At 43.4% G+C, this 23,868-nt stretch overlaps 1 protein-coding gene across 2 annotated transcripts in view; it reads right to left on the bottom strand.

The window, feature by feature from the left end:
• SCN8A (sodium voltage-gated channel alpha subunit 8) overlaps positions 1-23,868 on the bottom strand; it is a 566,978-nt gene that overhangs the window by 21,403 nt on the left and 521,707 nt on the right. For both annotated transcript variants that reach the window (XM_078688933.1, XM_078688934.1), the window contains exon 25: positions 1,524-1,794. In XM_078688933.1, coding sequence (XP_078545059.1) covers positions 1,524-1,794 — 271 coding nt within the window. The remainder of the gene's footprint in view (positions 1-1,523; positions 1,795-23,868) is intronic.

Here is a 23,868-nt window from a genome sequence, read left to right as displayed (position 1 = left end):
TCTTTTGGGAAAAGTTGATATCTCAAAATAAGTGTGGAAAGGGATGGATTAAAAACCATTAACTGCGAGACTGTGCTCTGTATTCGAGTCTCGCCCGAGAGCTTTGCTAATAGGCTTGTTCTTTCTTTTTCTTTTTATGTGTGTGCTGTTTTGTGAAATCCACTGGTCCTCTCATCAGGAGAATCTAAGGTGACATTTACTTTATTTTAAGTTTCCTTGTTTAGTTTGCACTAATTAAGCAGTAGCAGGATAGGTCCTGAAGAAGCAGCAAGTGACCCCGGGGCACAGGTAAAAGCTGCAGAAACATGTCGACCGTGACTATATAAACTGTCGAGGTAGTAAATTGCTGACACTACCTGTTTGCACTGTTTTTAGAGAGTGGGAGTTGAAGGTTGCTAATAAATCTATTTTCCTTCTTCTACCCCTTTTTAACATCACCACATTTTTGAAAAATTCTTTTATTTTCATTATTTAGCACTGCTTACTAGTTACATCCTGATACCTACCTGTCATAATTTCATTGGGCATTGTTTTCCACCACGCTGTGCCAAATCGTACATTGGGTTTCCCTGTGTACTTATGGTGGCTTTCCCAAATGATGAAGGGCGGTACAGGATGGAACTCTGATGGGAACACTGTAACTATCTGAAGGGTGTCCCGTTATTGATTTTGCAACCAGCACACGCAATCTCTCAACCCTCGTATCTGAGCAGGTCTTTGACTGAGTGTTACTTGTTAGTTGGTGTTCAGTACTTGTGAGGGACGTAGCATTCTTGGTCATTAAACTTTCCCTCTGACCCTCCCTAGTGAAGTTCATAACTAAATTAAGCAAGCACAATTGTACATTTTCAAATGGTCTACTGATCATTGAATTCTAGGGGAAATTGCTCCCAGTGAAAGCAAGACATATAGGTGTTTTTCTCATAGTATAAATCAGACATCCGTCGAATTAAATGTTTCATTTGAGAATAACCAAACCCAGTGATTTCTTATTTTCTGATATGGGGAGATGGTGCAGGTGATACAATGATGTTTATGATAAAAGTGCCAAATAGCAAATGGATGTGATACATATATTCATGAAAAAGGCTTATTTTAGGCAGCTTAAAATTCACTTACATAAAAGGGCAACTCTATGCATGTTTTACATGGTCATGGTCTTAGGGACCTCCCCAGCTCATTTGAGAAGACTTAACATTGTTATAATAATAACTTTAGTTTACATCAACAAATACAAGTATACCCGAGCACTGTAAATAAAACTACATGAAAATGTTGAACTCATTTTGACAGCCTTTTTCTTATTACCAAGTGGCTTGCCAGAGTTGACTCTGAATTCAAGCCTGTGAAATGTAGGTTATATTCTCTGTGAAACATAGGTTTTAAACCCAAAAACTTAATTATAGGTTAGGGAAAACTTTGGTATCATATAGATGTGAGAAGTTGTATGTGTTTGAACAAACTAGTAGATCACAGCAGAACTGACAATCAAAAGAAAACCCTCTTGGATGGATTTTACTTACCTACAATAGAAAGAATCACAACCACAAAGTCGAAAATGTTCCACCCAATAGTGAAGTAATAGTGTCGTAACGCAAAGAGTTTTAGCACACACTCAGTGGTGAAGAAGACGATAAAGACTAAATTGATCTGGTACAGAACATTTTCCATGTATGGGCTCTGGTCATCTGTTTCCACCATCATGGTCACCATGTTCAGGCAGATGAGAATCATTATAAAGATGTCAAATGCTTGCTGGGTGATGAAGTCAAACACAAATCCTTGAATCTTGTTCTGTTGGAATATAGAGGAATTAAAAATAAAACAGAAAATAGTGAAGACAAATTAGCTAAACAGGTCAGGAGAAAGAGATTGCCTTGCATCAAAGATACACAAAATAACAACAGTTGCTGAGTTGAAATGAAATCAATTATTGAACACTTGTAGTCTCTTGTACACCCTGAATTTTCTTGAGCTGTACAAGAACAGTGCTGATTATATAGTCAATGACAAGAACGCAGGAATTTATTAACACGAATAGTCTGTTACTATGTGTTTGAAAAGGACGCATACCTAATAAACAAGTTACTTACCTTTGGTAACGCATTATCTGGTAGAGACTCTATCTAGCTCCAGGTTCCTTACCTTTGAATTTCCCAGGTGTCAGGCAGGATCTGGAAACTTTTGCTTAGCAATACCCCTTACGTGCGACGTCGGGTGGCTCCACTCAGCTCTGCGTGAGGTCATTGCCGTCGGTTATGACGTTGCGGAGCCTGTATTTAGGCGTCACCCAGGCATGCGGAAATCAGTACTTTAAATTTTTTTCCACGACAGAAGCGCAGAGCCACGAAGTCGCTGACGTAGTTGTGTGCAAAGCTAGGACCCTGAAAGGGGGAAACAACCCTAGTCCTACAATATTAATCTGCAAAGCGTGAAGGCATGGGTGGGGCTGTAAGGAATCTGCAGCTAGATGGAGTCTCTACCAGATAATGTATTACAGAAGGTAAGTAACTTGTTCATCTGATAGAGACTTCTAGCTGCAGATTCCTTACCTTTAAATCAGATACCTGAGCCATACTGTCCCAGTGGTGGGTTGCGGACTCACGGCCTAAACGAAGAAGTCTTGTAGCACTGAATGGGCAAAATGTTCGTACCTGCGCACCTGACCATCAAGGCAGTAATGTTTTGCGAACATGTGCAAAAAAGCCACGTCGCTGCCTGACAGATGTCTTGGAATGGGGCACCCCGAGTCAAGGCCGTAGTCGAGGCCTTTCCCCTGGTGGAATGGGCCCTTAATCCCTCAGGGGGTGTTTTTTTGCCAAGGAATTACAGATCTTGATGCAGAGAATAACCCTGCGAAAAATGGTCCTTTTCTGCACTACCCTTCCCTTCTTTGCTCCCACATGCCCCACAAAGAGTTGGCCATCCACCCGGAACTCTTTTGTGCGGTCAAGGTAGAACGGCAATGCTCTTTTTGGGTCCAGCCGGTGGAGACACTCCTCTTCCTTAGAGGGATGCAGGGGATCAAAGAAGGTGGGCAAAGTGAAAGACTGACCCAGATGGAATGGTGTCACAACTTTTGGTAAAAAGTATGCCAGGGTGCGAAGCACCACCTTGTCCGGAAAGGACATAAGGAGGCGAGCAAGGTAACGCCTGCAACTCACTCACCCTCCGTGCAGATGTGATCACCACTAAGATGACTGTCTTGATGGTCAACAGCCACAAGGGACAGTTGTGCAAATGTTCAAAGGGACACAATAAGATAGGTAAGGACCAAATTTAGGACCCACTGCGGCATAACACAGGGCGTGGGTGGAAATAAGTGAGCCAGCCCTTTTAGAAATCAATTTACAATAGGAGACTAGAAGAGAGAGGGCTGGTCTAGCAGCTGCAAAAAAGCAGACGGAGCAGAAAGGTAACCCGTAAGAGTTTCCAAGGCAGAGCCCTGCCGGGCAATGGTTAGAATGAATCTAAGTACAGTAGAAAGAGAAGCAGAAAGAGGGTCAATGGACCTTTCTGTATAGTATAATACAAATTTCTGCGAATGGCAGGCGTATACCATCTTAGTAGAGGGCCGCCTGGTTGCCAGAATAACGTTACAAACTTCTGGAGGAAGGTCAAAAGCTATCAACTGTCACTGTTCAATCTCCACGCATGGAGGTGAAGAGTTGGCAAGTTCAGGTGGAGAATCCTCCCCTTCTGTTACAGAAGATCCTCCCGAAGGGGCAGCCTGATCAGAGCATCAATACTTATTCTTAGAAGCTTTGGATACCAGACTCTCCTTGCCCAGTCAAGATCCACAAGAATGACTTGGGCCCGGTCGCTCCTGATCTTCTTTAGAACCCTGGGCAGGAGTGGTATGGGCAGAAAGGCGTACAACAGGCCAGAGCTCCTCTCACGACAAAAAGCTTCACCTAGCGATAGCTGTCTTGGAAACTCCAGCTAGCAGTATCGCTGAAATTGTGCGTTCTCTTCAGAGGTGAACAAATCTAACCAAGGTTCTCCCCACTGCTGAAAGAGACCTTATGCCACCTCCGACTAGAGACGCAACTCGTGATCCACTAGACATTGACAGCTGAGTTTTTCTGCCCTGGCATTCAGAGAACCGGGTGTTGACCCAACAGGGTTATGCCCTGCTGTTCCAGCCATGTCCAGTGATAAGAGCCTCTCGACAAAGGGTCCACAACCCGACCCAGCACTGTTTGTTGCAGTACCACATGGCAGTGGTGTTGTCTATGAACACCTGCACTAACTTCCCCTTGACAGAGGGAAGCAATGCTTTCAATGCCAACCGAATCGCTCAGAGCTCCAACAATTTATGTGGAGCCCCGTCTCCGCCAGACACCAGTGTCCCCTGCTCTCCACCTCGCCCAGGTGGCCGCCCTATCCCAGAAGTGATGCATCTGTCACAACTGCGAGATCTGGTTGGGGAAGAGAGAGGTCTGCCGTTGACCCAACCGCGGTTTGTTTAACACCACTGCAGATATTTTGCTGTTCCTTCCCAGATCTGACCAACGTCAGTGAGATTTCTCCGATGCTGTGCCCATTGGAACTTCAAATCCCACTGCAGAGCCCGCATATGCCACCTGGCGTGTCTTACCAACTGGATGCAAGAAGCCATGAAGCCCAACAGTCTCAGAGTCAGTCTCACCAAAATCCAGGATAGAGGCTGAAATATCGGAATGGCAGCCTGAATATCCTGGACTCGCTGCTCATGTGGCCAAGCTTGACACTGCACTGTGTCCAGAACAGCTCAGATGATGCTGTCTTAGAAGGAGTCAGGTGTGACTTCAGCACGTTTATAGAAAACACCAGCGAATGCAGAAGGCTCGCTGTAGTCTGGAGGTGGGAGACGACAGGCCGGGCCAATGATGCCTTCAACAGCTAGTCATCAATGTAGGAAAAGACTGACACCCTTTAACCTGCGCAGATGAGCTGTGATCATCCCCTTTATGAACACCTGAGGGGCACTGGTAAGGCCGAAAGGGAGCACGGTAAACTGAAAGTGCTCAAGGCCTTCCTTAAAACACGTTACACAGGTGTCCTGGCAGGATGGGAATGTGAAAATACGCATCCTGCAGGTCCAACTCTACCATCCAGTCTTCTTGATCTAAGGCAGACAAGACCTGAGCCAAGAGTGAGCATTTTGAATTTCTCCTTTTTGAGGAAGAGACTGACGATCCAAACATCCAAAATGGGCTGTAGCCTTTTGTTCTTCTTCGTAATCAGAAAGTAGCAGGAATAACAGCCACTGCCTACTTCTGAAACTGGGACCCTTTCTATAGCTCCCTTGGTCAAAAGAGCCGTAACTTCCTCTTGGAGCAACTTTAAATGATCCTCCGCCAACCGTTCCAGATTTGGCAGAATAGGAGGAGGAAAAGAAGGAAAAGATAGAAAATAGGCCTCCTGGACGATCTGCAAGACCCACTTGTCTGATGTTATGGATCTCCAGTGGGGGAGATGATGATGAACTCTCCCATCAACTGGAGTAGTGTAGTCCTGCAGAATCAGCCTAGGATTGCTTGGAGGCTGCGGTTGCTGAGGGCAGTGTGGTCGACGACTTCTGTCCTCCATTACGAGATCGGAATGCACCGCATCCACGTCCTCCCAGGGCTTGGGCAGTCTGTGCGGGACCGTGGCTGGGTGAAAGGGCTGACGCGGCTGGAAATCCCTTCATTTGCCACAATAGGGGTGAAAGGAAGACTGGCCACGGGGGGTGGAGGACAGGTCCAAGGATCTGGCTGTAGCTCGAGAGTCCTTGAACCTGTCCAGGGCAGAGTCTGCCTTTTCCCCAAAAAGGCGGTTTCCCTCATAGGGCATGTCCATCAAATTTGCTTGGACATCACCTGAGAAGCCAGTTCTTCGAAGCCAGGCATGGTGCCTCAAGGCCACCGTTTTTAAAATCGATCTGCCCAGCGAATCGGTCATATCTAAGCCACACCATATGGTGAATTTTTCTGCATCTCTCTCATCCTTGACAGCTTGGGAGATCACAGCCCGGGCCTCCTCCAGGACTTGTGGCAGCATTTGCGCAACCGTCTCCCAAAGGGAATGGGAGAAACGGCCTAATAAGCATGCGGTATTCACTGACCGCAATGCCAGGCTGGAGGAAGAAAACAACTTCTTTCCAAATGAATCCAGCCTCTTGGATTCCCTATCCGGAGGGGCAGAAGGGAATGCGCCTTGGGACGCAGTGGCCTGCACCACCAAACTCTCTGGGGTGGGTGGGGGGGTGTGTAGGGGTTGGCTGATGAATTTTGGGTCGCTCAGAGCTGGTCGATGGCGGCGTGCAATCATCCTATCAACAGGAACCCCTGTGCTAGGCTTGGACCACGTTCCTAGAAGGACGTCTGTAACTGCTTCATTAAAGGGCAACAGGGGTTCGGAAGTGGAAGCCCCTGGTTGAAGCATCTCAGTCAGGAGATTAGTCTGACCTGCACCAAGGAAAGATCCAATCCAAGGACCGCGGCTGCCCTCTTAACCACTATGGCATAAGATGCCCCCTCCTCCATTGCCACTGTTTGCAGAGTGCATGCCAGTATCTGAAGAAATATCCAAGCCACTGGCCTTCCCAAGTTCCCCATACCAGTCCAAATTCTCCTCAGAGACCTCATGGGTTTCAAGAGGGTCCCCAGACCACTACCAATCCTCTCTTGAGCCTAGCACATCCTCAAAGTGCTCAGGTGACAACATAAAACGTCTGGGTTCTGTCAACGTCGGAATTAGTGTTGATCAATGTTGTACCGGCTCTGTGTCGTCATGATAAGGATGAGGCTTGCGCCACCGATGGGCATCGGTGATGTCGCAGGCAACAACTACAGATTCGATGCCGGGGAAGGTCACGTTGGCATGACTGGTGTCTAACTGGATCCGGGATCGGATCCCTGAGGCCCCATCGGTGCCGGGGCCAGAGGTGACGGCGTCAAACACAATGGGGCTCCTTCCGACCCTGCAGGCTCACCATTGGGGTCGTTCCCCTCAAATACGCGGCGCATGACCTCGTAAAACTATTTAATTTGAGCAGGATTCACTCCGGCTCCCAGAAAGGGGGGGGGAGACGTGAATTCGGCTCTGGCTCTGGCTCCGTCGAACCGTGTCTAGAGCGTCGGTGATCCTTACCTCTCTCGACAAAGGACGCCAGTTGAGGTGAAGATGAAGACTTCTTCCTCAACTTATAGCTCTTCCCCGAGTGTCCCGAGGACCTCGATTGGAAGGAAGAGGACATAGGGCTCTGGGAGCGGTCTCGCGACCTCCGCTTCTTCGATCAGGACTGTGACCTCCTTGGAGTCCCGCTGGACGGTGTTGACTGCCAGGCCGCAAGCATGTTCGCCTTCTCCCTCAAGGTCTTCGGAGCCATTGCCCAACAGTCCGAACATGACTTCATATCATGGTCACGCTCGAGACACCAGAGAAATACGCAATGGGGATCGGTAACCGACATCATGCGGGACCAAGTCCTAAGTGGCTTGAAACCTATCTTTCTTGAAGACATCTTTCGCACACAAAGTCGGAAAAATTCAAACTTTTGACAAAAGCCTGCCAAAAAGCGACAGATGGGTAGCTCTTCCTGGACTGGCGCTGAAAGAAAATATCTGACACCCGCACGCCTGGATGGTGCCTATATAGGCACTGCGACGTCATAACTGCCGCTGACGACATCACAAGGAACCAAATGGAGCCACCCGACATCGCGTGCATGGGGTATTGCTCAGCCAAAGTTTCTGGATCCAGCCTGACACCTGGGAAATTCAAAGGTAAGGAATCTGCAGAAAGAAGTCTAATATATATGTATGTATATATATATATATGTATATGTATATATATATATATATATATATATATATATATATATATATATATATATATATATATATATATATATATATATACTCCAATTCCCTCGAAAGGGATCAAATCCCAACAACAAGGAAACGACTCAATACAAATTACTTTTCTTGTGCTTTATTAATCCGCTGTACCATTACTGCTTTGGTCACACATGGAGCGTTATTTAAACATCCTATTTAAAACCCCAGGAACCTCCGGTAACATGATTACCAGTACCTATTACAACTGAAAACAGACTCGTGTTTTACTTTTCCTACAAAGGATTTTCCACACTTCGTCCACATACTCCAAACCGGAAAAACAACATAATTAAATTAAATTAAATGCATCTTGTTTCTGCAAAAATCATAGTAATCATCTCTTGAAATTAATTAAATTCGACATTCCAAAAATATGCTTTCATTCCCATTGTTTGTCATTGCTGTTCGTTCCACATTGTATCCATTACAATGAGAATTTCAAAATGTTCTACATCATAAAATACAAGTGCACATTCAAATTGTCAACATGTTATAACTCTTGTCACTCGGACTTCTCATGTCTCGAACATTCTTATAGATGCTTCTACCCCATTGGGCCACATATTAATAATCATATGTAGGAATGTAAACTAGATTGTCAGCACTAAAGTGCAAGTGCAATACTTAAATGGCATTTTCTGAAATGTTAACATTTCTAAATAAACTACTGTTACAGTAATTTTCCGTTGTCGTTCACTAAATACTGTGTATCTTTTTAGATAAGATCTCAAATAAATCAACAACATAACATGCAAGTGCAATTGTTTACGCCTCACATTGTGAACCATATACACAAGTGCAATCTCCTGCTGTCAGAACAATAAAGTGCAAGTGCAACACTACCTCCTGCATATCTCCATATTATCATTCTAATGATCACAAATTACCTGAATGGGAACGTCCTGGTGCAAATATATAACATACATAAATGAACTGTAATTATACACAGTTAGAACGGCGGAGTACCGTTTCTTCTCAACATGGTTAGTTCTGTAAAGATTGATGCTATCTTTGCAGATAACGTTTCAATGCCACAAGGACTGACTTTTAATGATATCGCTATTATCTGGCTAGTGATTTGAAGTTATTTTTGATGAATATACTACACATGTGTTTTCTGCTCATGCAATTACAGATTATGCATGCCACCTGATACTAAACTAGTTTGAGCTTCCTCTGTTTTTAGGTCACTCTACCAAATACCTTAAATTAGCGTAAATGCTACCTCTGGCCTTATTCAAGGTGTTCCAGTGTTCATATCTCTGTTACTGCACCACATCTATTTTCTAAGAGCAGTAGATATTTCACTTACATTTAAGTCCACATTTTGAAACCTAGGTAGACCTAGTTTCACAAGATTTCTTCATGGTGAGGGTCTTAGTTCTTTCTCCATTGAATAAAAGACAACCCGCTTCATTCATTCTTTGCATGTAATCGGACAGACCTTGATACAATCCTAATTTGCACTTAAAGGTCTGCACTCTTTCGAACAAGTTTCTGATGCCACCATTAACTCGACTGGAATAAGGTACGTGGCAAAGCTATGTTGCTCAAGTTACCTTATTATGGGTTGTCAAAGGGATATAAACTTATCAACATAGCAGAAATAGGAAAAGGACTATAACATAGGTCTGTTCTCAATTTAACAGATGTCATACACTGTTGGAACATTCCCTAAGGTTTTTCAAATTAATAAGCACCAAAAAGGATCCACAAATGAGTTCATGACTTATGAAGAAATCATGCGGTTGTTGGGTAATCCTATAAAGAAGTCTTGTATTGTAGCATTTGTATAGTGCTTACTACCCCTATGGGGAACACTGACATGTTTACCCACATGGATACCAAACTACATCATGTTTATTGTGTGGTTCGAAGGGTGTCATATTTGTTGTGAGTTTTTTATGGGAAGTGTTGTCATGTACAGTAATTGTGGTATGTATGGAGTGCAGCACCTAACGGTGTGATGATTGTGTCTGAGAGAAAGATGCATAAATTATAGTTGTAGTAAGAAATAACCACCATAGCCACATGGGCAGGTGGATGCTGTATGACGTTCACCAAAAATGGTAATCCATAGAGCGACATGCGCAGGGCAGAGATAAATGAGTAAAATGAATGTGAACAAATTGCATAAGCAGTAATAGTACACCACTTTATTTTAGTTATTTCTTGAAGGCAGGGACACGGGCTACTGCTGACCAAATACACCTTGGAAGGAGGAAAGATGTGAAAGAGCAATCAAGTGTTAACTGTCTGCTGTGCACGGAGGTTGAACCATTATGTCTTTTCTTATTGATAGCTTTTAAAGATATTTGAACCTCCAACCTATATACACATGTAACTATCTTTTCTAAATTGACAGATTCCCCTTTTGAGCTATGCATAAATCCACATCCTTCACAAGAAGCATCCTTCATAGTGACTAGTGCTTCAGCACGGATTCTAGCCATACAATCCTATAAATAAAACATCCTATGGCTAAACATCCACAGTCCCCCCACTATCAGGGCAGCGGATGGGGTGACCTAGGTGCCCGTGCTGTTGGGGCAAGCGATGATGCTTCAGTGCGAGGCGCGCGGCTTACCCTGCCCCCAGCATCACCTGGTATAAGGATCTATGCCCCATCATCTCCAGCCCCAAGATGGCCTACAGAGAGGGCGGGCGAGCCCTGGAGTTTACAAAGCCCAGGTGTCTGACTCCGGCTCGTACACCTGCCACGCCATCAACCTGGCTGGCACGCAGGACAGGTCTTACCAGCTGAAGGTGTACGGTAAGCGTGGCATGCTCCTGGGAAGGTATGGGGAGTACTATGGGATCAGAGGGTCTTCTCCCCATCACCGAACCTGTTGCTCTTATTATATATTAGTAGCTGCTTAATTTGTAAAACAATATGTACAAGGGACCTCGTCAGGAGGGCACTACAGCTTGCACCGCCTATGGCCCCGGCCAGCGCTGCCAATGACTGTACCAACAAAACTACTAACCATCACAATCCTACAAGTGAGGCAATTCAAAGTATTCCAGGCCCGCACAGCTGCTGTAAGGATGGCTTTGGCAGCCAGTATTAGTCCTTTCTTAAATATATTGAGTTGATAAACAACTGTTGTTGTTCGGATCTCTAAATTAACAAACGGTGCCACCATGTGGCAGGCTGTTATAAGTACCGGTGTTGACAATTAAGTGCTGGTGCTGAGCACCGGAAACCACCGGTGGAAATAAAGCACTGATAGTAGACCAAGGTAGAGACAAAGGACTGTATATGGCAAGAATCCATCGGCTCCTTGTGACCTCCGATGCGACTATCCAGAACTCATAAGGGTCTCTGGACCCGTGGCTTTCGGTGTAGCAATCATTTAAATTAAATTAGAAATTTGGGACTCTAATACTCAGGGGTTCTGCAAAGCCTATGCAGAGAGTCTGCATCTGTTTAGAAATTTGAATATTAGCAGTTCAGTAAAGTATATGTGCATAAAAACCAAAATGCTAAATAAATAAACATCAAATCACTACACTATAAATGTGAAAGAAATTTAATTTGAAGCCTACAAATTAAGTTGATAGCCTGACTCTTGGGAACTAACATAAATATAGCAAACAGAATCTAGTATGCATGATTGGTAATCACAACTGGAACGCTGGTGTGGGCCGACAAGACAGAACGCATTCGTAGCAAGACAAGGCATATTGCGATGCTTGAGTTCAGCAGATCACTTCACCTCTTAGAAATAACATTTTACTTTGAAACACTTTATCCTTCTAATTATAATACAATTGCAATTGTTGTATGTTTTGTTAATGAATTAATAATAGCACATTTATACATTTATTACCATTGCAGAGGGAGGGGAGAGTCATCATGACTCATTGGAAGCTTCGTTTTTTGTGAGGCGTAGCCCCTTCCAACACTTCTCAATGGTAATAAATACTATATTACAATCTGCACACCTTCATGTGTGTGTGTGTGTGTACGTGGACATATATATATATATACCCCAAAACAAACCTTTCTAAACTCTTCCCTCTGACTCTTCCCCTCCAAAACCCCTTTTTACTCATCCAAAAGGCTCCTCCTACTTCTATGACCTAAAAAAAATGAAATCACTCACTCTTCTATCCCTCCACTATCCTTTTCAATCAAAATAACAGCCTAACATGTTCACTTCTCTAACTCCATATTCCACTATACTAATTCACCACTAATCCTTTATGGGTTCCAGAGTAGCGTGCTACTCGCCAACAGAGCGTTTCAACACCTCATAAGGGGTTACAAGCGCTATATAAATACAAACCCTTTTTCCTTTTTTACCCCTCCCCCACCCTTCTCAAACCAAATAACTGACTAACATATCCACCACTCAAATTACTTCATATTTCACTATACTAATTTTCAACATTAATCCTTTATGGGTTCCAGATTAGCCTGCTACTCGCCAGAAAAGCGCTTCAACACCCCATCAGGGGTAACAGGCGCTATATGAATGCAAACCTTTCTTTCCCTTCTATCCCTCGGTTATCCTTCTCACTCCAAATAACTGACTAATATCCACCACTCAAATTACTTTCATATTTAACCAAACTAATTCACCACTATTCCTTTATGGGTTTCCGGAGTAGCTTGCTACTCGCCAAAAAAAGCGCTTCAACACCCCATCAGGGGTTAGAAGCGCTATATAAATACAAACCTTCTTTCCTCTTCTATCCTTCCGAATCCAAATAACTGACTAACACATCTACCACTTAAAATGTACTTGCATATTTCACTATACTAATTCAACACTAATCCTCTATGGGTCCCGGAGTAGCGCGCCTCGTCAGGGGTAGTAAGCGATATACAAATACAATACAATACAATAAAATATATTTCATAACTATGAAATGGTTTTGCGGACAACTCCATCCTTGTGTCCGAATTGTAGTATGTTTCATGTTGGTTAATATAAACCTCTTCCGAACTTCTTCCAAGCCCATCATCTGCTGAAAAGAGAGGCTCCCACATCATTGATGTTAAAAGTCTTACGAGTTTTCTTAAACAAGACAAAATATATTTGAAAAGCTAAACAATGTTTTGTGAATTATGAGACCGTGAATGACTATTTGGCAACATCTAAAAGGTCTACTGCAAGATGGACAGTCTTGTCCATACTTGTGAAAACAGGGAGGAGCGCAAGGAAGATATGCCCTACTCTTTATCCTTTTGCTACAAACCAATACAAAGAACACAGCATGTTCCTTTTATGAAGTGGGAACAATCTGTATAATAGTGGTTGTATGGGAAACAAATGTTTTCGTTTAAATAATTTTGTAAAATTGCTCACCACTGTGGCATGCTTCATGCCTAGGCTTGATCCACACCCCATTTCAAATGCATAAACAGGATAGGAAGTGAATGTCTTTGGAAGCCCTTTAGAGCCTCACGATAATGGAATAATGTGGCTCCAGTCTTACGGTGTGCCCAAGAAAAATATTGGTAACACTAACTTGATTACCTCCGAGCTTGCTAGAACCTCATGGCTTCAGGAATATATTACCATTACCTAAGGTTGACTAGTATTTTTTATTATCTAGCTGTAGTAGAATTTAAAACCTGAAAGCTTACGTACAGCATTTTAGATAAGGAGGATCAACATGTTTCTTCTGCCAGTCAAGTGCCCGAAGAGAGGGTCAAGTGGCTATCGCGGACACTGCCTATGAATAGCAAATATTTTGTTGATGTCTGGCTATGTGCAAATTTTCATGTTAAGAAGTGAACAAAGTGTCAAAAGAAATCACACCAGATGGCCTGTGTCCATCCTCTGTGATGTGCTACAGATAACTCTTCTTGAAGGATCTAGGCATCATGACATTTTCAGTGAAGTCAAACAACCCGATACTCCCCAGTGGTAGCAATGGGATGGTAATTCATACAAAATGAATTGACATCTCAATCACTATAGCTAAGCATGGCAGTGGAGCCACTGGCTCTATTAAGGGAGCAGTGTTTGTTTTCAGATTTTACCATAAAAATCCAACGAATCAGATTACCCTTAACTTCATTTCAGATTTTTGCAGCTGTTGCATATCTGACGGCATTTTCTTTCAATGCTCTTTTGACATGGACAGCCTTCTGTTATCCCTTTAAAATAATTTTAGACAAGAACTGGCTTCGTCCAAAAATACTTTCTTGTATCCTTTAAGTTGCATTTGCACCCAGATAGGTAAGTATTTAACAACATTTTTTGAAGAGAATATCTCTGCGAAACTGTTAAAGGATCCAGAGCAAGGAAAGGAATATTGGCATTTGTGGTCAGTAATGATTTCATGATTAATAAAAAGTTACTTATTTGTAACACCAGTTATCTATATGGATATTTTTATAAAACCGAAACAAGCAATGTCTCTGTAAACATGCAGAATCACACAAAAAATCTATGGCTCACTGATTTTGGTATGCCACCGATAAAGGAGACAACTCACACCTACCCCCGGCCATTTGTTTGCAATTCTGGACAAGACAGTGGGGCAGGTGGTAGCTGTTGCACCCTCCATGGCTCACAAAAACCTACAGGCCACATAGGAGTGAGCAGCTCTCAACTCAACGTGGGAGGTGGGGTGTCTCAGGGAGCTGGGGCAGTGGGCTCAACATTCTCCGCTAACTCATCCACACTCGTCAAAGCAGAGGATATGGGGGTGTAAAAGACTACCAATGCACCCACATGCTTTGACTTAGAGAGGGGGATGATTAACCCTCTGCCAGAGCTTAGGCAACGTGGTTGGTGAACCTTAAATTATTATTTTTATAAAGGGCGGGGTCCAATTATTTCTCCACTACAACTCAACAACTTAGTGGAGGGTTTATGTGAATTCATACCACAGCATGACAAAACCTGCCAGGTGTATTGGTTCCTCCATTCAACCCAAACTCAACAACGTTAAATAATGCAGCACTGATTCCCAGGCTGCTGTAAGAGGGGCGGGAAGAATGATTCTTCAATGTGCACGTGACAACATCTTTTTTTCTTCATTCACAATAAACTGTCAATTTGTGTCCACTGATCTCAAATATTTACAGAAACAGATCTAGTTGGTGCATGTGCACTGCAGTGTTTCATTTTCACGTACTCAAATATCAAGTCATAAATCCACCAAGAAATGGTACCAAATAACAAAAAGGCTGTGGAGTCACTAGTATTTTACTCAATAATAGAAAATTCCCGGTCACCTGTATAAAGAGTTTATTATATAATAATAAACTGACCCCACTCACTTAATTCAATCATCTTACTTTATTTTCTCAATTTATTTAATCAAATTTCAACAATAGTTTACAAAATACATTTCTCAATTCGTATATGTACGGTAATCATGATTTACATAAATGTAAACCCTACAACCAACCTTCTACATACATACCACACACACACACACACACACACACATACTCACACATTGATTCACCAACTATCAACTTTCCCCAAATAACTCCTATTGGCCCAATTTGGAGAAGGATAATGTTACTTACCCAGTAAGCATCTGTTTTTGGCATGTAGAGCTGTAGATTCACATGCTTTGCATACTCCTGCAATCTACTGTTGGGTCCAGATCTTTGCAAGTTGTTTTTCTTAGAAGAAGTCTTTCGTAGTCACGAGGTAAGGTGACTCCTCCTTTCGGTGATAGTGCGCATGGGCATCGATTTCATTGTTAGATTGTTTTCTCGCAAGAGGGTGAGACTGGAGTAAGTAAGTGTAATATAGAGCTGTCCATGCTTATAAATGTATAATGAAGAACTGCACCAACTACAGGTACCTGGAGACGGATGGGCGCATATGAATCTACAGCTCTACATGCTAAGAACAGATGTTTAATGGGTAAGTAACATTATCCGTTCGAGGCATGTGTGCTGTAGATACACATGCTTTGCATAGACTACAAAGCAGTATACTCCCCAAGCGGTGGCTAACGTGTAGATGTTGCAGTTGTTTGGAACAGTGTTTTTAGTACTAGTTGGCCTACATTAGCCTGTTGACATGCTAACACATCTACACAATAGTGTTTGGTAAATGCGTGTGGTGTAAACCATGTAGCTGCCTTACATATGTCAGCTAGAGGGATGTTGCCTAAAAAGACCACTGACGCTCCTATTTTGTGAGTGGAATGCGCTCTAGGGGGTATGGTTAAAGTTCTTTTAGCTTTAATATAGAAAGTTTGAATACATTTAACAATCCATCTGGCAATTGCAGATTTTGAGTTAGGATTGCCTTTGTGAGGTGGAGCAAATGCAACAAACAGTTACTTTGCGAAAGTCTTTTTTGTCCTATCTATGTAGTACAGTAAAGCTCTTTTAACATCCAGAGTGTGAAGAGCGCGTTCTGACACAGAATCAGGTTGAGGAAAGAAAACTGGTAACTCCACCCATTGGTTTATATGAAAGGCAGAAATTACCTTGAGAAGAAATTTTGGGTTGGTGCGGAGAACTATCCTATCTTTGTGTAGCTGACAAAAAGGTTCTTCTAAAGTTAATGCCTCAAGCTCACCAACTCTCCTCAGTGATGTGATAGCAATGAGGAAAGCAATTTTCGATGAGAGGAATTGTAAATGGCACTTGTGTAATGGTTCAAAAGGTGGAACGATGATCCTTGTGAGAACAATGTTGGGATTCCACACTGGGGTAGGTGGAATACTTGGTGGTATTACCCTTTTCAAGCCTTCCATGAAGGCTTTGATTACTGGAACTCTAAATAGTGACAGATGTTGTCTATTCTGTAAGTACGCAGCTACTGCTGCAAGGTGCAAACGAATAGATGTGTAAGCTAATCCTGTTTGTTGTAAATATAACAAGTAACAAATAATGTTTTGAATAGAGGCATCAAAAGGATTGAGTTTGTTGTTATTGCAATATACAACAAATCTTTTTCAGTTTGCTGCGTAGCAAGCTCTGGTGGTAGGCCTTCTTGCTCCTTTCAGAATATTCATACAGTCTGGTGGTAGATTTAAATAACCAAACTCTATGAATTCAGGAGCCAGATCGATCGCTAAATTCAGTTCTTTGGGATTTGAGTGTCTGACTTCTACAGGGTTCTGTGTGAGGAGACTGGAGGTAAGGTGCAGTTTTTGATGTGAAACTTGTGACAGCTCCAACAGGGTGGTATTCCATGGTTGATGGGCCCATGTTGGAGCTACCAGAATTAGTGTGGGGGATGTTTGCCTGAGTTTCCGAACCACCCACGGAATGAGTGGGAGAGGCGGAAAAGAGTAGGCAAATATCCCCGACCAGTTCATCCACATGGCATTGCCCTTTGAGAGAGGGTGTGGGAACCTGGAGCCGAAGTTTGGGTATTTTGCGTTTTCGGCTATGGCGAATAGGTCTATTTGTGGAAATCCCCATTGTTGAAAGTACGGAAGGAGAACATGGGGGTGAAGTTCCCTCTCGTAAATTTGCTGCCTTCTGCTGAGGAGATCGGCAATTTGATTGTTTACTCCTGGGAGATGTTCTGCCAAAAGATAAATCTCGTGATGGATCGCCCGATTCCAAATGGCTTGAGTGAGTGTTGACAGTTGGCAAGCGTGTGTCCTCCCTTGCTTCTTCACATAATACATTGCTGTCATGTTGTCTGTTCGGACTAGAAGAGTTTTGGCTATGAGGTGAGTTTGAAAAGCTTTGAGTGCTAGAAAAACAGGTAAAAGCTATAGATAGGTGATGTGGAGGGCCTTGTGCTTGTTGCTCCACTTGCCTTGTATGGTGTAATCTTTGAGATGAGCCACCCAACCGGTTAGAGATGCGTCTGCTGTGAGCACCATCTGTGGAATATGGTAGATGAAAGGCCGACCTGCTGATAAGTTTTGTGGGTTCCACCCGTGCAGAGAGCGATGGGTACGGCCGTCTACCAACCCTAGATCGGTTAAAAGACCCTGTGATTGATTCCATTGACATGCTAAGCACTCTTGTAAGGAGCGCATGTGAAGCCTTGCAAGGGGTACAATTGCGATGCAAGATGCCATCATTCCCAGCAGTTGCAAGAAAACTGGCTGGTAATGTTTGGTTTTGTTGAAACTGCAGAATTGTAGTTTGAATATTGCATATATTGGCTACCTTGGGAGAGGCTAGAGCTTTGACTGTGTCTAGAATGGCTCCTAGATAAGACTGCATCTGTGAGGGATGCAGATGAGATTTTTGAGCATTGATTGTGAACCCAAGTTGATGAAGTAGATCTATTGTGATCTGTGTGTGCTGTAGACATTGCTGGTGAGTGCTGGCTTTGATAAGCCAATCGTCCAGATAGGGGAAGACGTGAATTTGTTATCTTCTGAGATTAGCAGCTACTACTGCCAGGCATATGGTATAAATTCTGGGTGCTGTAGTCACTCCGAAGAGAAGTACCTTGAACTTGTAATGCTTGCCTGCCATCACAAATCTGAGGTATTTGTGATGAGCCAGATGAATTGGAACATGAAAATATGCGTCTTTTAAATCTAGAGTAGACAAAGTCTGATCCATCGACGGAGGTCTAACCAAGCACGGTTAAGCCTCGCTTGGTTAGCCCTAGAAGGCCGTCCACAAAGCTTTCCGATAGAAGGTCGATTCCGATGTCAAAATGATACGTGGAGAAGTGGGAACGCGTACAGAAGCAATACAGTTGAGGTAGAGAGGATTGCGTGTCGAGGGGATCCCAAAGACTGGTTTCAAATCGGAGCGCAGCAATATACGTCCGAACTCAAGGGCGGAAAAAACCAATCTAACAATGGAGTCGATGCCCATGCGCACTTTCACCGAAAGGAGGAGTCACCTTACCTCGTGACTAGGAAAGCTTTCTAAGAAAAACAACTTTCAAACATCCGGACCCAACACTAAATGGCAGGAGTATGCAAAGCATGTGCATATACAGCACACATGCCTCAAACCAATATTTATTTCTTCAACAACAGTTGTGTCTTGGCCAGGGGAATTTCACACACGGTTGACATAGGTTTCCTTGGGATAGTTGATAAATACCATCTTCTTCAAGACCTAGTATAAGTTATTGTCTTCCCTCCTAACAATGGGTGGCCAAGATCTTGGTTGACATTAATGGCAGGCATGAAATAGCTCTATATGGCTCTTCCATTCAACAGTGATGGATGCTCAGAATTGTCGGAAAAACTTGGTGACCTACTTAAGACATCAGAGGAGAGTAAGCAATGAATTCAAATGACAATCACTGGACTAGACACTAATCTTCAGGGCAGCCTCACAGACCTATTATAGTGTAGGCTCTGTGGCCTCAAAAGCTATTGCTGGACTCGCTACACTTCTGATCTTGGCAGGCCTCACAGAACTACTGCAGGATCAGTCGATTCTAAACATTTGTGAGTGTTCATCACTTACAGATCATTTTGAGGCCTCACTGACCATATTCTCAAGCAAGGCTCTAGGGAATCAAGGAGTCATTGCTAGCCTGGCTACACCTCTCACCCGAGCGTAACTCACCAACCTACTACTATAGTCTGTGTTGACTCTAATGCTAGTGCTAGAGTTGCTACAATTGCACATCTGCAATCTCTATGTTTCCTAAAGCCATCATAGAGGTCTTCACTTACACATCTGGGTGAACATCATACACCTACTACACATTAGACTTCTGAAGCTGTCACTAGACTAACTACCCTACTCATGTGGGTGGGCCTCAAAGCTACTAAGGTACTAATACTAATGTAGGCTCTGTGGGTTGCACAGCTACCACCAGTTCTTCACTTACACACCTGTGGACCTCATTAATGCACTGCTGCAGAATCTGAAGATTCAAATGATAAGTAGCTAGCTACAGTTCTCCATCTGAGTAAAACATGGACATTAAAATGTAGGCTCAGTGACTTTAAGAGCCATCACTAGTCTAGCTACACTTTCTTAACTAGGCATGGCTCTGTGGATTTTAAAGATATTGCTAGAGTCCTTTCATTTCCATGCAACAGAGGCCACTCATTTAATTTACAGACAAGATCCCCTATGCTCAGCTAGCAGATTACCAACAAAATGCCAAAGAAGGAAGAATCACAAAACCTCATATCAGACCCCCTGGAATCAACTGATCCCATCATAAATTCCTTCTAGCTACCCAAACCATCCAGCCAAGGTACTAACCTATCCTCCTTCTGCTTTTAAATGTTCTACCATTTCCCCATTCTTCCTGTCTTCTCTCTCTCGTCATTTCAGTATATTCCTACAATGACAGACTACCTACTATCATCCCTACTCCACTGTTACTTTAACTCCCCTAACATCTCCATGCTCTGCTAAACTTTCCATCCTCTTCACCCTCTGCTTACCCCTCTACACTCACATCTTCTGTGGCTATTACATCTACTGCCCATGCATACACATCAAACCCATGACTCATAATTTTCCAGCTCCACCCCTAATACGTACTTAGTAATATAATGGCAGTCATAAAAGAAACAGACTAAGCCATGGCAGCTGTAGCCTACCTCCCCTACTTGAACAACCTGCAGCCTCCAACTACCCAATTCTAGTGTTCACACCTTTCCTCACTCCTCCTCGTCCACACTCCACTGCAAGGGGTAACCAAAACCGCTGTCCAACTGCTACCAAATCAGCAAACAATCACACTTCTCAGGTTTTTCCCACCCTAACAAATATTTCCTCCCTCTCTTAGATGAGCATCAGCAACGTAACTAAAAAGCCTGCCACATTGGCAAAGAGAAAAAGAAAAACCTATATGCTCTCAGAATGAAAAGATCAGACAATGATGGAAGGCCCTCTGACGGCAAAAACAATGAATTTTATGTTATTTATTTTATTTTTTATTTATAAAGTTTTCTATAGCGCAAACATGACCCAAGAGGGTATCAGAGCACTTTACATTTAGGATTGTTACGTTACAAGTTACATCAGATACAAGAGCATAGTAAGGTACAGTGCACATAAACAATGTTTCAATAAATCGTAGGAGGGAGGGGAGGAATGAGTAATAGCGGGGAGACGAGGAGGAACTATGCCCAATGTCCGGCTGGGTAGGTGACGGTCAAGGGGGAAACCGGGGTCAATCTCCTCATTAGCTGTCAAGCAGCTCCACCGGTCATCAGCCATGTTTCTCAGGTCTCAGCGAGCAGGAAAAAACAGTTTTTAGTTTATTTAATTTGGAAGGTGATATAGCGCTATCTAGACCCGGAGGTATCAGAGCACTTAACCAGGGGACCGTTGCATTAGAAGGTACATCAAAATGATTATAAAGCGCTGGCAAGACCAGTAGGTATCAGAGCGCTATAACAGAGGAACATTGCGTTACAAATTGCATCAATTGCAATAGCGTAATAATGTACAGTAAACAACCAGGTTGAGAGGATTTATAGGAAAGGAGGGGAGGGAGGAGCCCTAGCAGGGAGACTAGGAAGAACTGTGTCCAATGTCCAGATGGGTAGGTGATGGTCGAGGGGGAAACCAGGGCCAATCTCCTCATTAGTTGTCTAGTAACTCCTGCGGGCATCAGCCATGTTGCTCAGGTCTCAACATTCGGGGAAAACAGTTTAGAATAAATGTACAGGCAACGAGGATAGAAGTAAAAGAAGAAGGTGGAGGGGAGGGCATAGAAACAAGCCAGAGAGGAAGTTGAGACACAACGGGGAGACAAGGTGAACTATGCCCAATGTCCGGCTGGGTAGGTGATGGTCAAGGGTGTGAACCAGGGCCAATCTCCTCTACAGCTATCTAACAGCTCCACCGGGCATCAGCCATGTTGCTCAGGTCTCCGCTGTCGGGAATACAGGAATAATCAATTTTGAGTAGGTATATTAGCTACAGTTACATAGACAAACATAGAATACAAAGTCCCCAATAGAGAATAGAGGAGAGGACACCATGCTGGGACTCCACGCTCAGGGAAACATCCCCGCTGGATGATGTTGCTGCTGGAATCAACGTGTAGGCGGAGATGGTGACGCTTGGTGTAGTTCATTTCGGTATCAGAGAAGGAACTGGGGTCTGACATAGTGGCTGCCGGAGAAACAAAGGCAGCAGAGGTCGCCATTTTAAAGTCAGAACTGGGGTGGCAGAGTGGGCTAAAGAACGGTGATGGATTAAACCCAGATCTTTTGACTGGGTGTGAGTGTTTGATTGATTCAGATGCTCCGTCCATCACCACCCCCTTTTGTACCGCCATTTTAAAGTCAGGCACGTCAGGACTGGGCCTATGTAAAACCTTGTGTAAGCGTAGATGAGGTGGATAGGTCTCCACCATGATGAAGCCCTGCTCGTGAGAGACCACAGACGGCCCGGATTCCAAGCTGGTGCTGAGAGACCTGGGGCAGAAGAGGTGGGACTTATCAGTCTCAAAAACATCAGGAGCTAAATCCCAAGGAACAATTGGCACACCCACTAGAACCATCACGGAAAGATCGATGTGCCACTCTGCTCACTTAAGTCACACCCAAATCAACAAACCCAATTGCCAGAGGGGTCAGCTCATCCCTTGGCACCCAACACCAGTAAGCACTGGTCCAATGTATCATGCAGCCACTGTGTGACCACTAATCCAAGAAAAAAGTATCAACATGACCATAACAAGTAAAGACTACACAATCTTCCACTTGTAACGAAATAATACATAAGTGATTCCAGTCTACACCTGCTCTTTTTCACAGAATATTGGATGGGAGATGACCCTCCAGTCATTTTACATCAAGCCATTCCAAAGAATAGCTACAACTCTACATAAATAGACCAAAGAGGTGCGGTGAAAGAACAGCTGCAGTCTAAATAAAAATCTGCCCAGCAACTACTAAGATCAAATACCAGTCAACACCAGAACACCAATCCTTACTTTCTAATTTCCGACCTTGACCACCTAATTCCTTATAATCTATGGAGCACCTCCACACAATACAAAACCAGACTGCCTAATGATGACAAGCCTACTCAATAATTTAAACCACTCAACGTCATCTCGTTACTAGCCTACACATTCCTTTGATGTCATGTTTGCATTAAAGGATCTTCTCTCAGTTAAGGAAACACTGTCTAAAACTTGGAGGAATCACCGTATCATTTACTTCAACTTAAACCAGTGCTTCCACTCACAGCAACACATTTAATAACATTTCCTTTAATATCCCATGGAAGAGCTTCAACATCAACGCATTCCTGATAGAATTCCTGCTGGTGCGAACCCATAACTCAATGTTAGTAAGCCAGTTCCATAAATGTCTCTCAGAAGCCCATCACACAGTGGCTCCTTGTAAATCCTCTAGACAGAGGCCACCACAGCAGAAGATGGGATGGCTCAATTGGAATGATCTACAACAAAAAAGTCCAAATTATAGAAGAGGTGGAAAACGCATGGCTGGAATGACAAAAACATGGTACAAAACCAATATATGCTGCACAAGCGGACCAGAAGAAGCCAACAAATCTCATTGCTCATAATACATTTCAGATTTAACCACCCTGACTAACAAAAAAAGTATTCAAATTCTTAAGCTCAAGACAATGCTTCGCTGCATTTTAGCTACGTTCGGGCTACAGGAATGCCATATACATAAATTGGCAAACACAGAAAGCCATACTGCACCCTAGATCATGCCAATAACTTCCCAGACCTGTGCAACTCTGTAGAACACCTGCCAAAAACGAAAAGGGTCTTGGGACACACATTTAACTGTGACAGCCAGTAATAACATCACTCTGTCAGTTGGGTGAATTGTGCAAATCAACACATCCAAAACTATTCTTGTTTCACCTTCTATCCATAAAAGGAGCAACTTTTATCATGAGACAGGCTCAGCCGTCTGAGCTGAACACAGATGCCAGAGCTAGAGGCTGCTGCAGGGGGGACAAGCGGGCAGTGCTGCATATAGTTACAGATGTCACTCTCAGATGGAGTAGGTTGGTTTGCAATTTTGTAAAAATATTTCTGCTATGCTTTTATGTTATTAATACAAGTACCTTGGCATAAGTCTTCTTTTCCATAGAAATTATACAGTTCTATGTTGGAGCTGGTTTAGACCTGTTTTTTTTTGGGAATTTCAACAAGGC

This window comes from Lissotriton helveticus, chromosome 1_1 (assembly GCF_964261635.1).
Source record: "Lissotriton helveticus chromosome 1_1, aLisHel1.1, whole genome shotgun sequence".
Lineage (NCBI taxonomy): Eukaryota > Metazoa > Chordata > Amphibia > Caudata > Salamandridae > Lissotriton > Lissotriton helveticus.
The sequence above is the reverse complement of the archived record's forward strand: the minus strand, read 5'-3'. Positions and strand labels throughout refer to the sequence as shown.